The sequence below is a fragment of the Eleginops maclovinus genome, chromosome 14, assembly GCF_036324505.1.
Source record: "Eleginops maclovinus isolate JMC-PN-2008 ecotype Puerto Natales chromosome 14, JC_Emac_rtc_rv5, whole genome shotgun sequence".
Taxonomy (NCBI): domain Eukaryota; kingdom Metazoa; phylum Chordata; class Actinopteri; order Perciformes; family Eleginopidae; genus Eleginops; species Eleginops maclovinus.
In genome coordinates this window covers 7,789,134-7,804,939 of record NC_086362.1, presented here as the reverse complement: position 1 = coordinate 7,804,939, position 15,806 = coordinate 7,789,134, and the positions used below count along the sequence as shown (strand labels likewise).

Here is a 15,806-nt window from a genome sequence, read left to right as displayed (position 1 = left end):
TTCACCATAATGGTCCAAATAAGTGTTATTGTCCAACATAAACAGATCATTGTGGATAACGACGCATGAACAGTGATCTGGGGCCCCCTCATGGTGGGAATATGACAACACACACTTGATTCTGTGCAGGAGATTTCTCTCTATTAGAAAACATAATGTGGATTTTTATAACTAAATTCTGTAGTCTGGCTGAAAATGGATTGTGTTCTTCAAACTGTAATATTAAACACATTTTCTTTTGAAACTATGTACTTTTCAGAGGGTTTTTTGTTATGGTAAAGATAAATTCGGTTCATTTCCCGTACTGTACAAGGAACAAAAGAAAGCGGAGCCGATATGTCAAGAATTTATTCAGACAAAATTGGTTGAGGGTCTGGAATAAAATACACATGGCATCCAAAGCCCATAGAGGTCCAAAAATCAACTCAAAACCACAACCGTCCCATCTTTCCAGTTATTAAAATCACTTCATCCAACTTAAAATATTAAGGTACTCAATTACCTGAGATAAGTTTGCATACAAACCAAAGAGATTGAAATCAGCCGTAGACCTCGAGGACATATATATATTTTACATGTTTTAACAATTATTATTATTATAGCAACTTAAGGCAGATGGTTACATTTTCAAAGTAGTTGATGTACAAAAAGACTTTGTAGGCCACACATAAACAAAATCGTGGAATATTTATCAAATGCATACATGAATTACACAGAGGCGATTACCTCCGTCAAAACAAGCGATGCAAAACAGAGACGCTAATACTGTGCCAGAAATTCTTCTTTCATTATAACAGACAGGTGTAAAAAGAGTGGACTAAACTTGTTCTGACCAAAAATCTGCTGATCTGACAGAGAACGCAAACTATTATGATACACCTAATCGTTTGTTGTTGTTGATGTGTAAAAATGCAGTTTTCTGCCTCTGAAATATGGAGATTTCCTGCTGTTCGTTTCCTGATTTGTTTCATATATATTATATCGACTGACAAAGTCCAAGGTAATGTCTCTAAAAACCTTGTTTTTAGGAACTGGAATGGACTTTTCTGACATGTTATGGACTAAACCATTAATCGAGAAAATAATAGGTAGATGAATTAATGTAAATCCATCATTAATTGCAGCCATCCCTGAAAGTAACCAATCATTTGATGGTCCTGACAATTTTGGCACAAGTCAGATTTATTATATGGCACCTTTTTGATGTTATGAAATTTTCAGAGGTATCTGAAAAGTATCCTTAAAATACATCCTTCCCAACAAGGGCAGATCTTTACATTTCGTTATATAGTTGTGACAGTTGTATTCTTTGGTCCCTAAACCTTTGGCAGTCCGTTCCCTTAAACATCCTTACTAGTTCAAGTTCGAGTTGAAAAAGAAGCGTAGTTTTTCATCAGGACAAACAATGTGCTCTCTCCTTCCTATAACGGGCAAAGAATCTCATGTTTCAGAGGGAAGGCGTGTGTAATGACAGGAGTCATTTTTCAGCAGCGTTACTGTTTAAATTATGATTACATTTTTCCTGTATGTTTACTTAGCACATTTACACTAGGACAGCAAAAGTATGATAACATGTAGAAGCCTCTATAAGACGTTTTAAATATTGTAAAATTTCTTTGAGCATGTATTTATATTTAAAAAAGAGAACAAGATTTGAAGACGATTACATATATTCAGTCTTTACGGGAGAGAGTCACGTAAAACAAAGACTGGCGAGTTTTAAAGTGAACATCAGCAGTATTGCCTAAAAATAACCCCTCGTCCTGATCCTGTAAATCTGCAAAGTGGAAAGTGAAACTGTGGAGATAAATGGTGTATTGCTTAATGCCAAAATCTGATCTCCACACAAGTGTCTGTTTGTCAACGCTGGCTGTGTATGTTTCTCAAGTGACGAGTGGTTATTTGAAGGTCACACTTTAAGTACACTACGTTGGAAAGGCAGCTTTGGCTCTCGCTGGCTCTGGGTGTCTTCCTCTGTCTTTGTAAAACCGTCCTTTTATTAACTGACCCTGTGTGTGTGTGTCCGTCAGTTGGGGTGTTAAGTGAGCAGCTGCCTGATCTCTCGGTGGACGTGGCACAGGAAGTCCATGTAGGAGGCTCCTCCGTGCAGACTCTTATCCTCCACCAGGAACTGACGGAACAGCATCTCTGGTTTGTCTTTCTGCCGCACGATCTGCAGCTGAGAGGGGAGAGGTTTTGCATTTTAAAAGCTGTGATGCGTGTGCATGTTGGTCCTCTTGTTTTAAAAGCTACTCATCCACTCATACATGTGACTATTGATTGATCAAATTCTACATAAAAAAAACGTGACCTCTTACTTGCTTTAAACTTGCATGCCTGTCTATTTCTATAACAATAGGATAGCATTCTTGAGAACTTCTATTACGATATATTATTTATAGATAAAGAGTAAATAAACCCTACATTTTCTTGTAGTTGTTGTAGAATGTAGTTACCTAATATGTCCACTAGAGGGAGGCATAGATCATTAACAGCTGGCTTTAATTTGTTGACATTTTCTTAGCTTATAAAATATACTCAAAGAAGAGGTCTTCATGAGCATATTGAGTGTATTACCTTCATGGAGTTCGGCCTCTTCTCCATCAGGCCACTGATGATGGAGCGGACCTTATTGGACAGCGGGTTGTCCAGCTCTGGCAGAGCATTCTGAGGAAGAACAATAGGAAGGGTTTTTTAAGTGAAAAATAAGACAACACATGTATACCGCTAGAGGGTGTCCAGGAAAATTGATACATAGAGATGATAACATCTGAGGATGAGAAGCAGATTCTTTTATACATTTGGCCACCTTTAAAACATTGTTGCTTTGCTTCCTTTCTTCTGCACCTGCACAACATGTTGAAGTAATGTTCCAACTTTGCGTTGAAAATCATTTTGAACTTTCTTTAAGGTAAATGTTATTCATAATAGAAAAGCGTGTATACTTGATCAACTACTTGGATCAATCATATTGGATCAAATAATGAGCAGATGTTGAAATGTTATGATTTCAATCTTTGTAAGTAAGGAATCATTTCAATGACAACTTGTAATGTCGAGGCATCATCAAATTCTCTCCAGACAACACAGAGGGAAAAAAAAATAATCTCCCCCAACATCTAGAAACATGCCATTTGATTTGTTGCTGACTATATATTTTAAGTGAAATGAGCTCTGACCATATTTCCCTGCAGGTGTGCGAGGGAGGGCAGGTTGAAGAGGCTCTGCATGAAGTCCGGAGGGCTGGCCTGGCCCAGCCACAGGAACATGGAGTGTCCGTTCTCCAGCAGGAACATGCCGGAGTCCGAGAGGCGCTCCTCGGAGCATCGCACCGGAGCGGGTAGAGCCTCGCTGTCAACGTCCAGGTTGTGCTGAAAACAAATTACAGATATATTAGATTAGATTTTTGTAATTACATGTAAGACGCATTGTGCAGAAAATATAAGGAAATAAACTGGATTAAAAAGGGGTAAACATTTTTGGAGATTCATCCAGATTGTGACTTACATTTTTCAAAATCTGATGAATGAAACTTTACTAATGTAGATTTAAAGAGAAAGAACGTATAACATCTATTTAAAGCTAAAGCTCCTGCAGGATACTTTTGAGTTTGTATTTACATGGTGGAATGCACTTATTGTAAACTGCTTTGGATAAAAGTGTCCGCTGAATGTAACATCGTGTGTGTCCCTCACCAGGGGTGTGAGGCGTGGGTAGAGCAGCAGCTGTGTCTCCTCCACCCCCATGGCCATGATGGAGAGCCTCAGATGGGCGCGGTCGTCGGTGGAGAGCTCCGTGCTGCCCACCAGAGGAGCGCTCTTCATCAGGCTGTTCATGTAGACCGGGAACACCTTCATGGCGTCAGGCAGGATCAGCTGTGGATAAAAACCTCAGATTACTTTCTGAGAGACACATTTTGTTACAGACACATTAGTATTGCACCACATAAGCACGTCAAGTTCCTTTGATCCCCTTATTGAACACATTTCCTCCCAGGGATCCGGCTCTGACCTGGCTGGCAGCTGAGGGGGTGGCGCAGTTCTTCCTGTAGCAGGCCAACATGTGGGCCGTCTGGTTCACCAGGATGTCCCGCACGGCCTTCAGAGGCTGGTTCAGTATGGCACGGCAGGCTGTGTGCAGGACAAAATGTTATTGAAAAAATAAAAGAGCAACAAGGATAACTGGGGGGGTAGAACACAAGGAAGAGAAGGAGATGTAAAGAGGAGGCAGCTGAAGGTCAGGAATAATACGGCTGGACTGAAGGCGGCTCAGTGTCAGCTGTGCTTTATGTGAAACATGTGCTCCCTATTTCCACAACCCATCCCTCTTCTACTCAGAAGTCCATGAGTTTTGGTAGATTATCAACAAAGGTCAGAGAGGATGATACTGCGGTACATCAGCACTGTGTGATGAAGATTGACTCCAGCTTGAAATAATCTGCTTGGAGGGAGGGAGGGAGAGAGAGAGAAGTGTTTCTGCATTTGGCTGAGCTATCTGTGATTTAAGTATAGAACTCAAAGGTTTTCGGTCACCTGATTTGGCGAAGAAGTTGATGAGAGAGTCTGTCTCACAGCTCTTGTACAGCTCTGACAGCTGCAAGCTGCAGTTCAGACTGAGGTTGTGGATGCGGAGACGTCGCTGTCCATTGACGGTGGTGTACAGCAATGCACACTGGGAAACAGAGTCCAAACATTACATACAACCAAACCTTTGAGATTTAACTCCTGTGATTATTTGAAAAAGATACACACCTGCATGAGCGCTCCGGCCTCCTCGCTGAGCGTGTCGTCGTGTTTGAACTCTACAGTCAGAGCCTTGTCACAATCCACCGCCGCCATCTCGATGTCTGTGGTGTTGTTCATGTGGATCGCTCCGAAGAACTCTGTGGCTCTGAACCCTGAGGAAACACACACACAGCGGTGTAAGCGAGTGACTGAGACTCTGGTGCAAATGCAAAGTGTTGAACGCTGCTCACCTGTGCTGGTGCGAACACGCATGATGGCGTCAAACCCGATGCTCTTCTGCACGTCTTTCCTCAGGTCTCTCAGGAAATGCTCCCCATCCGTCTCCACCTGGCAACATGCAGATCATAAGTCAGAGCCAGCAGTAAAATATTACATGTGGATAAACGTTATCCAGCAGATGGCAGTATAGTCTCAAAGCCTGTGTCAGAAATGTAATTTAAATGATTGACTGAATGCTGAACCAATCATAACACATCCAAATGATTATTTGATTTACATGGTGTAGAAATATAAAGCAGCATCAAATGAAAAGGTAGAAGTACATTTCCACCACTGTCCTGCCTTTGTATGTATGTGCTGTGTGTACAGTTTGGAGTAATTACCCACGCTTGTTGCAGCAGTCCTATGGGACAGGACGATAATAGACTCTGAAGTTCTGATGTGATTAGAAGCAGGCTTTAAACGACTTGAGTCTTTGAGTCTGGACCGTTCTATGTTTGTTTTTAAACCTACAGTAAGTAAATAAAGTCCCAGCGTTAAATAGCTAAACACACTCGGATCTTAAGGACGAAGTCATCTTAATAATAGGAACTTTAAATGGCTCTTAGAGACATCACATAAAGTAAAAAGCGGTACATATCCTTCTGTGTGTCTTGCATGTATTATGCGTGTGTGTTTTCAGTGTTGAATGTTGTACCTGGAAGTTGCTGTACTTGTAGACGGAGCCTCCGGTGTGCGAGGGCACGTCCGCCATGGTGGCCACATCCACATACTGACTGGGGAAGAGGAAGAGGTCCACGCAGCATCCCTGCGCCACACACTCCTTCGACAGCTGCTCATACACTCCTTTCTGAGGCTGGAACAGCGTCTGTGGAAGAAACAGAATTTCATTCGGATAAGTAAGATGATATCAAACTGACTCCACTATTTCTGATTTGACTCACTACCAGCAGCCTGTATGTGGAGTTCCGAATGAGCTTTAAATATAACTTCACAAAAAGCTAATTACTTTCTCCTTGTCGGTGTTCACCAGCTTCTTGTCATCCCTGTTCTTCAGTTTTCCCGGGGCCTCAGGCGGTGGGCATGGAGGAGTGGAAGATGAAGAGCTTCCCGCTGCACTCTGCTGCCTGCAGGAGAGAGGGAATATCTTTCAAAGAAGATCACATGGTGTGCAGCTCATATCTTTACCATCTCACTCATTCCAAATTCCAACTTTATAATAACACACTTTAAGGAAAAGATAAAGCACTAAGCATTACCCAGAGAAATAAATAGGCCACAGTCCCTCTGCTGTTGAGAAATGCCACAACTGCTTCCAATTAAAAGCTGTGTGTGAACTTTTCCTTCGCTGTGTGCCAAACACTGACCTCATATTACTGGGAAAGTTTGTTAGCTTTAGTAAACACAAACACAACAGAGACATTCAAACAATCTGCCATGCTTATTCAGTTTGGATCACTAACTTGTGTGTTTTGGCTCCACTGCGTGTTATTTGAACCCATTAGTACAGTGATTAATAAGGAACAGACATTAAGAGATCAGTGTGTTACACGGACACACACTGTTGCTTATCAAATGGGGCTTATCAGATAGGAAGCTAACCAACTGTGCTTAAGACCTTTGAACTGTCACTTCCTGGTGATCAGCAGGCCTGGGGAGTATCAGAATACTTAATGAGGATACCAAAAAAGGTAACTGTATGGTGTTTCAGATACAGAAAAAAAAGCTAAATCAAGGAACCGTTACATATAGGGATAATTAGCAGGATTACAATTCTTAAATAAGGAATGATAATAGTGCCATGCACATATAGAGTATGACAACACAACTATAAGAGATAAAATGCTTTCACTGATTGGAAATGTTCAGTTTTTTTGTCTGTTTGTAAAGCAGAACATTTCCAGTTCATCAAGATTGTTCCTTCAGCATGAAAAGATGAGCGTAAGGGAATGAGCAACCTGCATCACATTTCTGCTCCAGCAGACATAATAAGGAACTTAAATAATGTGACACCTGGATCACTGGAGGCCACTGACAACCTTTTAGGTAATTAGTACACTATTCTTCATGCAAAGCTAGCGAGGCTGTCACAGTGGGCTGACCTTGAATGCCTCCACGCCGGCCTGGATGACGGGAACAAAGACCGTCTCACTCTCGTTGCTGTCTGCAAACATATCGGGGATCTGATCCAGGAGGCTGCAGGAGAGGAGAGGATTATGTTTAATGCCTTCACAAGTCTGGTTGAAATGTATTCAAGTTAGGAGCTTAACAATGATTCAGTATTACTGTCTTTCTCATGCATTGTTTCTCTGTTCAATAAAACCTTCATTTTTTAGCTGAATTAAGCTTTATACAATTGCCTGTTTCTTTCCCAGATCAACCCAGGTCTTCCTTAAAGATTATTGTGTTTCCTACTTGTAGATAACCGCTCTGGAGTCCTGATAGTTGACGAGGAATCCGTCGAGCAGGGGGAGGAACATCTCCGCCGTGTCTGACACCACCATCATCTGCGGCTGGGCCAAAGCGCTCTTCACGTTGTAGAAGTGGAGCACCTTGTTGTAGGTGACGAAGCCCACCTTTATGGCAGAGCTCTCCGAACCGTCCTCACTGGAGGGGGAGAAGAACTTGAGTTAGTTTCAGGTAAGTCTCACTGAACGTCTCTATTCACCAGAACATGATATGATAAGAGATGAAACCCTTTCAAGTTGATATCCCACATTCTCTGTACGAACATAAGTCGCAGGTGCCGTTAGAAATAACTGATTCAGATTGGATTAGTTTATTTCCTTCTTTCTCTAATCTTACTGAAACATACCAGAGATGATTTATAAAAAAATGTGTCTTTACTCAAACCAGGATCTAGCGTAATCTGTATTTGGAAATACATCTGAACCGCATGAACCTTATAAAAATGCAGTCTGTCCAAATGCATTAATTTAGTGTCTGTAAAAAAAGTCCAGCTTTAAACAGTTGAAAAGGTTTATCTGCAGTACACTTATACTACAGTGTTTCAGGATGATGTCATGGCAGCAGACTAATGTGGATAAATTGCTGCTGGCACAAATGAAGGAGTGACGAAAGAAGGTTTTCTAGTTATTTTAGGAGGCACCAGGTGAAGTACATCATCCCTTCTCAAGCATAAATCCAAACATAACTCGCTTTCCACAGAGAACAATGTTTTCTGCACAACATTGCTTGTTTTTTGGATACTTTTAAAAGATGTATGGATGAAAAATATTCCAGTAATCCATTTTCAAAACTGTTCTTTGTTTTTTCTCTCCTGTGTTTGACTCGAAAACATGCAGGAATTTTCCTTTTTTTGCCAAGAAAATCTTTCTAAGAAAAAATGTCTGCCCAAAGCTTTTTTCCCCACCTGTGTTTTTTTACATAACTTAGAAAGATCATCCTGGCTAACAGCATCATGTTGTGATTCAAGTCATAAACACAGAACAGAAAACAAATCTGACCTTAAAGATGGATCACCAGAATTGTTTTCTCTCACTCCTCTCCATAGAACATACAGACTGCACTGTAATATTTTCCATTTTTGGCAGCCTTGGCGCCCTTTCAACCGATACTCACCATCTGCTGAACTTCATGCAAGAATATTCAGCAGACGAGAACAAATAGTTGGCTCGGTGTTCATGACTTGAGGGAAGTCCTTTTTTGGTGAGGCATATGTTGGAAGTGAACTGTAGTCGGTTGCACTGGGCTCTACACGATGCATCAGCAGATAATAACTGTGTAAGTACGTGTGTTTTCTGGTGTGTTGTGTGCGTACCTGGGTAGATTCTCCAGCAGAGTCTTCAGCTCATCACATATCAGTTTGACCAGTCCACTCTTAATGTTGTTATAGGACACGTCGATCATGAAGATGTAGGCAGGAGGATTTTGAGGCTTGTTGTTCTGCAGGAGGAGAAGGCAGGAGTAAATAATAAGTAACTATTTTATAATTCATGCAAACTTGACATACAGTTAAGCTCTTGTAAAAGCTGAAAATGATTCCTTGTTTCACTTCCATATTGTCTAATTTATTAATCCTACCATATCAGACCCTGGATCCTACCCTCATGCTTTCCTCCTTTATTGGCTGCAAGTCCTAGATATTTGGTTTCCATTGGTGCTTGTTTATAACTTGCAGTATCTGTGAAGAGACCATGACTTACGAATTCCTAAATACAGGGCAATGAGTGTGTATGTGTGTGTGAGAGAGGGGGGTTGTCAGGAAGGCATTGTTATGTTGCCACAGTTACAATCCATGAAAATCACCTTGCAGGCTTTTTGTTTAATTTTCTGTTTATACGTCTGAATAAACAGGGGTAAAGTAGGCCAGTGGAGTGACTCAGCTCTGCCAGCTCACTCAACTCTGTTCTTCTCAACCACAGCCTCCATGGGATATGCCTAAAGTCTGTTAAACACAAGTAACAATCCCAGATTTCAATTTAAAGAAGCACAGATTGCAATCTTTGCTTGCCTATTCTTATTCAAATGTTTTGTATTTCTAGGAGCTGTAAGTGACATCATACACTAAATGAATAACAAATGTACTGTATGTAAAACATTGAATATTTAATTACTTCAATTGTTTTCCAAAACTAACCAACAGCACCTTCTTGTTGTTAAAGGTTGGACTTCAGGGGTTGTTCCTTCATGGCTTATTTTGATCTTGCAAATGTTACAAATTGCTTCATGATTAATGTCTTTTTCACTCATGCTGAAGTACTTCCTCACGGTAAGCACGTTGTGTGTTGCTGTGAAGTTACTGCCTGTACCCTTGCATGTGCACCCTCAAAACCAGTCACCAGTTATGATCAGCTGACAACAGTTGGGTTTTGATCAGGTTTGATCGATGCATCTCAATCAATGTTGGGTTTCTACTGATCAACTAGATCCCTTCTGCATGATGTGTACCGAGCAGTAGTAGTTATTTACCTTGCAGTAGTCCAGTGTGGCTGCAAACTCGTAGGAGCCCAGGGACAGCTCTGGCCTCTCGTAGAAGTCCACCCGCCTGCCCATGTGGTCCAAATGTTGGAAGTAGAAGGCTGGCACTACAGTAAGATATATACATTTAATTAACAACAGAACTTTTGTCAACATATACTTGGTTTCTTGCTCATTATATTAAATGTTATGTCTGCTTAACATGACAAGAATGCTGTAGCTTGCATAGTACTCTACCTTCATTGACACAGTTGCAGAAGCCACACTGGAAGCGACGCCCTCCATCGATGAACTGCATGTAGGGACACATGTAGGCTTTGCATCGATTGCAGCGGATCGGGCCGGTCTCACCATGGTTCACAACATACAGAGGAGTCTACACACACACACACACACACACACACACACACACACACACACACACACACACACACACACACACACACACACACATTATAGTTAGAACTTCAACAGCTGTTCCTACATCAAATCAGGACATTGTGTTTCAAAAACTCCTCCTCAAAAGCAATAGGATAAGGATCATGGTTTACGTCTTTATTGAAGGGAGTCTACATGAACTGTGACGTTTCCCATGTTTGGTTGAACACTGCTGCACTGGCGTACATATAATCTGTGCTGTGTCTGAAGCATCAGTGATTCCATGGCACAAAAAAAGACACGTTGCACTACCATGTACGGAATATGTGTTTAATGTTAATGCTTAGCATGAAGCTGTTTGATGCCACAGCACTGTTACAGAGTACTGTATGCAGCGCTGCAGATTACTGTTAACAATATTTACTTAAGAGTCCAGTCCCTTCAGGCTAAAAAGGCTCCTAACTATCATATAACACATGCAGACAAAGGGGCAAGTTATGTAGGTGTATTTTTAGACTGGAGACTTCAAGTGTTTACATTTCTGCACGTTTGTACTGCGCAGAGAAAAAAAACCTGTTGCATGGCAAAACAATGAAAACAGAATCCAAACACAACAGCATCCTTTTAAAGTTATACATACACAAACTCAGAACTGAATTGATTTAAGTTTGACTATTTTTGCTCCTCTCTGCATGCATATGCTCCATGTTGGAATAGATGGATATAAATCTGAGAGTGCAAATATTACAGATTGATTCCTGTACAAACCCTCCCTGTAGATCTGACATTAGCTAATTAGCCTCTGGCCAGATGAGAGAAAGCTAACATTTCCTAAAAAGGCTAATAGGACATGGCGAGTGAGGGGGGGTTTCTACAGAGGGATTTTTGGACCACATACGATCCAAAAGGAGGTCATTCAAAGGACAACTTAACTGAGACATCTATTAAAGGACGAGAACATTTCAGTTAGTTTTAATCCTCTTTTAAAATGTAACAAACACAATAGGAAAGCGTAACCAAACCATAAATTAAGGCCTTAACTACTTGCTGAACAAGACTGAAAATTGAAACTGATCATTTATAATTTCCTGCTTACTTAAATGTGCTTATTCACAACAAATCCACAAGGATCTGTTGAGTCTTTTCAATATTGCTTTCTTTTTTATGTTTACCTTGGCAGGTGGCTATTTATTGTTGATTATTCAAACTGTTTCGACCTATTAGTTTTCAGTTAAACGTAAAACCTGACTTACCTCATTCTTGGGCACACTGGCAAAAGGTTTGATGATGCAGGCCAGAGGCACTTGGCACTGTTTGGCCAGGTCTGCGGTGCAGGGCAGGGAGTAAGTGGTGCAGCGGATGAACCGGGGGCTGGCGTTGCCTGAGATTAGAAGAAAGAAGGTCAATGACTTTGACACTATAACACAGCACATTTCTGTTACCGCTTCCTTAGTGTGGACTGCTACTTATTCATGTTTAACTGTACCAAAAGTGTCTTCATTTTGAGCAAAAGCCGAAACATTATAAAGTACTTTCCACCAATGAAAAATAACTGACAAGCCTAAAATCAACATTACACGTGCTGAATATAAATGCTTGAATACATAGTTATATATATTAAGACATGGATGCACACTCACATCATGCTATATATGTGCACTTATAAAAAAACAAATATTACAAATATGAAATAATGGAGAAAAGTTCAACAGTGAGATACCTTGGTCCTGTATGGGGAACTCAGTGGTGACCAGCGGTGGAACCTGTCCTCTGATGTTCGTGTTGTACACCTGTCCGCCTCGTTTTGCTTGGTCATCCTCGATGACTTGAGTCTAAAGAAGACATGCTATGCAATTCAGTCTAATCTGATTTCAATAGTTACAGCTTTATTACATGGCAATCAAAATAAGCTATCAGCATTGGGTTTATGTTTTCTACTGCTTTATTAATATACCCAACTGTGAATACTTAGAAATGTTACCAAAAGAGAAGATGTACACCTTTTTGAGGAATGATTAAGCTGCTAGTTCAAGTCAGAGAAATGTTCAGTGATGTGTGTAATCGACATGTCAAGGTATGCAGTCCCAGGAGGATTAGTGTTGTACTTACGGTGCTGGGGATAGAGTCAGGGTCCAGTTTCTTCTGAGGTGGTCCTGCCAGTCCGCCTGGTGATCCGGGGAAGGCCCCCATCATGCCAGGCTGAGGCCCCATCATGCCGGGCTGGGGCCCCATCATGCCGGGCTGAGGCCCCATCATGCCGGGCTGAGGCCCCATCATGCCGGGCTGAGGCCCCATCATCATGCCGGGCTGAGGCCCCATCATGCCAGGCTGAGGCCCCGCCATGTGTCCCGCAAACTGACCTGCACATGGAAACACACATTCAGATTTTTAAACCTAATTATTAGCTGTTGTTATTTTATGTCAGTTTTTGAGCCACTCAACAGACTAGGTACTGCCTGACTAAACACACAGGGGTAAAAAGCTGTGAAATCCATTTGAGAACCTTTTCTGTTTCACAGTGTCACTGTACCTCCTTGCTGGGGGTATCCAGTTGGACCAGCAGGTCCCGGACTAGGCTGCTGGAATCCTCCGGGGCCTGGAGGAGGGGGGCCGGGAAAGGGTCGACCCATGCCTGACAGTGGGGGGCCTCCCATTTGTTGGCCAGCCATTGGGAGGCCTGCCATTGGCATGTTTGCTGGGGGAGACTGCGGAGGAGACATGTGGGGGGACTGTGGTCCTGGAGGCATCAGTGGCTGGCCCACTGGAGGAGGGGCTGGTTGGAAAGGCTGCTGGGCTAGAGAGTTTGATGGAGGAGGGGGGCTCTGCATAGGACCTGAGGCTACAAAAAGAAAAACCGATCAGGTGAGTACTGTGCTGTCATTTGTTTGATGTTGAGCAGTGTGATCTGTAAAACAGTTCATATCAAACTTACCATAGCTGCCCAGGTTCATGGAACTCATCTGATTGGTGAGCTGTTGAGCTTGAGGGGGGGCCGCAGGGGCCATGTTGTTGTACTGGGACTGTAAAGGCTGTCCATAAGAAGCAGAAACAGCCGGTGGAGGGTATCTGAGGAAAACAGGGGTATGTATTACTAATATGCAGCAGGTACAGTGCAGTCTCTTGATGTGCTTAAAACGTAAAGCTGTTTTAAATGTTAATTCAACTTCTTATTATCCATCAATTGTAAATATCTTGCTTCACGCACTTCAACAGCAATTCTTGCACCTGCACGATCTCTTCATATTCGAGAGCCATGCAGTTGCGGTTTAAGGAAGATTCTCACCTTTGCGGATGTGCGCCGTTCTGCTGGACATTTGGATTGTACTGACTGGGCGCTGCAGGTGGGGGCACCCCAGCTGCAGAGGAGACTGGTGACTTCATCATACCTGCAGTGAGTAACAGACAGTTACAGCGTGTTTGTATGGCCTGTATCAGAGGTAAATCCATTGTAGACCAAAATCAAATTCATCAAAAATCTGAACATGACGCCTTTGTTGTAAAGAAAGCATTTTCCTGATTGTACGGATTTGTTTACACTTCAGTCAGACAGAGCTTGCTTCAATGTGAACTGAAATAAACTGATTTAACATAAAGGCAATATTTCTGATCTATCTTGGTTTGAGCTGCTGGCACGCCTTCACAGTGGTGTAACACATATATTATTTAAAGGCCATAAAAACCTTTTCACTCAATGACAAATAAACCATGATAAACAATATATGTATATAAAAACAGGGTTTATAGGGCTGAATAGGAAATATATTCAAGAAATTAACCCAACATGTTGTTACTATAAATGCAATAAATGCGACACATATTATTATATACCCACAGCAGTCAAAGTATAATATCACTGTTGGTTATGCTGTTTGGAGCTTTCAACACAATGTGAAATCTGAACTCAGCTGCAGACTAAGACATGTAATGAACCATACTCAGAAAAGCCAGCACTTCAGACCTGTTATTGCACATTCACGCCAAAACAAAGCACATATCTGAAATCTTGATCATTGTAAACTTCTATAATGTTGAAATAGCACTAGTTGTAATTCAACAATGAACAAGCTGATTGAGCAAGCAACAAGATTAGACTTAGTCTTTTAAGGAAACATTAAACAAACAGTGTTTTTGCTCTACCTGTTGGTGGACCGTTGAATGTCTGAGGCGGACCTCCATAGTGCCCATACAGGGGCTGTGCAGGACCAGCTCCAAACCCACCCTGGTAGCCCCCCATTCCGGGCTGGGCCTGGGAGTATGGGGGTGCAGCAACATAACCCTGTTGACTCATCTTGATGGGATGTTACTGTCTTCTCATGCCAGGATCAATGAGTTGACAACCTGTTGAGTAAAAAATAGTCAAGTGTTATCATAAGAACCACAACTAACGGTTATATTTTAATTCAGTGTTTCTAATTAATCTTGACAACAGAAGATTTAATTAAGTTTGTGTTTTTTTTTCCAAACCACTAACATCGCAATAGACACTTTCTGATGTAACACAAGCATCTATTTCTCTTTTTCACAGCACTAACAGGTTTGAAAAGATACACCAACAACGACTGATATTTGACCTCGTGCAATCATCAACACTCGTGTAACATGGACCTTTGGCATTGCTTACTGAGAGAGATAAAGGAAGGCCTATCCTTACAAGAATTATCTTCAAGGAACTACATGACTTTCTGTTTGCCTGTCAGAGCGACGATCCAATCTCATCTGCCCGATTCCTTTAATGTAAATACCATGATAAGCCTTACATTGAAAAACCTTTTCATAATAAAAGTCTTTAAAAGCAAAGGATCTGTAGACGTTTTCCTGATACAAGTTGAACTTTGGCACAGCAGGGTCAACACAAATAACAGCTGCGTACTGACAACACCATCAAAGCCCTATATTACAGCATAATAAATCCGTTTAAGACGTTTTACCCTTAATAAAAAGCATTAAGAAGGCGACAGTTGGCCTCGGTTCATTCTTCAGTTTAATAGTGAATCGTTTCTGCCACTTCCGAGAATTGCCACGTCAAAGACCGTTAGGTGTGATGGCTAAACATTTGAGCATCCTTGCTGTGTTAAATTCACACATGTTGAAGAGAAACACATGATATCCTGCTTGTGGTTATATCTTTTCTCTGTGACAAACAATTAAACACCTGATATAAAAGAGTAAGATGCCAGCACAGCACATCGTACAGTGTTGATTACATATTGATAGAAAACATCTTGCTAGCTACGCGGAAATTACTACAAAGTTTTCGTTTGGCACCAGAAGAAGCACAATGGCTTCAAACACCTTCAAATACATATTTAAACGAGATAGATTAAGTCATGTGTATTGGCTTTTATGTGTTAATATAGTGGTTATGGTATTTACCTGAATAATGGGCTGAGTCCTCTCCACGGTGCTCAGTGAAAGCAGAGTGCCACGTCAAACTCACCAAAGCGCCGGTCGCTACGCTACTCCTGTCGAAATCAACGTTTCCGGTTTTGCATTTCAAAGTAAAATCTTTAATAACATATTTTA

General features: G+C 41.5%; 1 protein-coding gene and 1 long non-coding RNA gene across 2 annotated transcripts; one reads left to right on the top strand and one right to left on the bottom strand.

Moving 5' to 3' along the window:
- Positions 1–332: 332 nt before the first annotated feature.
- Positions 333–15,735, bottom strand: sec24d (SEC24 homolog D, COPII coat complex component). The gene is given in 24 exon segments (XM_063900393.1): positions 333–2,179; positions 2,578–2,667; positions 3,180–3,371; positions 3,696–3,875; positions 4,012–4,130; positions 4,533–4,671; positions 4,752–4,897; positions 4,976–5,072; positions 5,662–5,832; positions 5,974–6,036; positions 6,038–6,091; positions 7,067–7,160; positions 7,380–7,571; positions 8,746–8,870; positions 9,897–10,012; positions 10,143–10,281; positions 11,537–11,664; positions 12,004–12,115; positions 12,393–12,643; positions 12,814–13,122; positions 13,216–13,349; positions 13,567–13,669; positions 14,421–14,621; positions 15,657–15,735. Coding segments are annotated over 23 exon segments (3,246 nt in total). The 5' UTR covers positions 14,572–14,621; positions 15,657–15,735; the 3' UTR covers positions 333–2,038.
- On the top strand, positions 13,190–15,028 carry LOC134875763 (uncharacterized). Its single transcript, XR_010167281.1, has 3 exons — positions 13,190–13,364; positions 13,497–13,674; positions 14,809–15,028. It is a non-coding gene; the product is annotated as an uncharacterized LOC134875763 (long non-coding RNA).
- Positions 15,736–15,806: the final 71 nt, after the last annotated feature.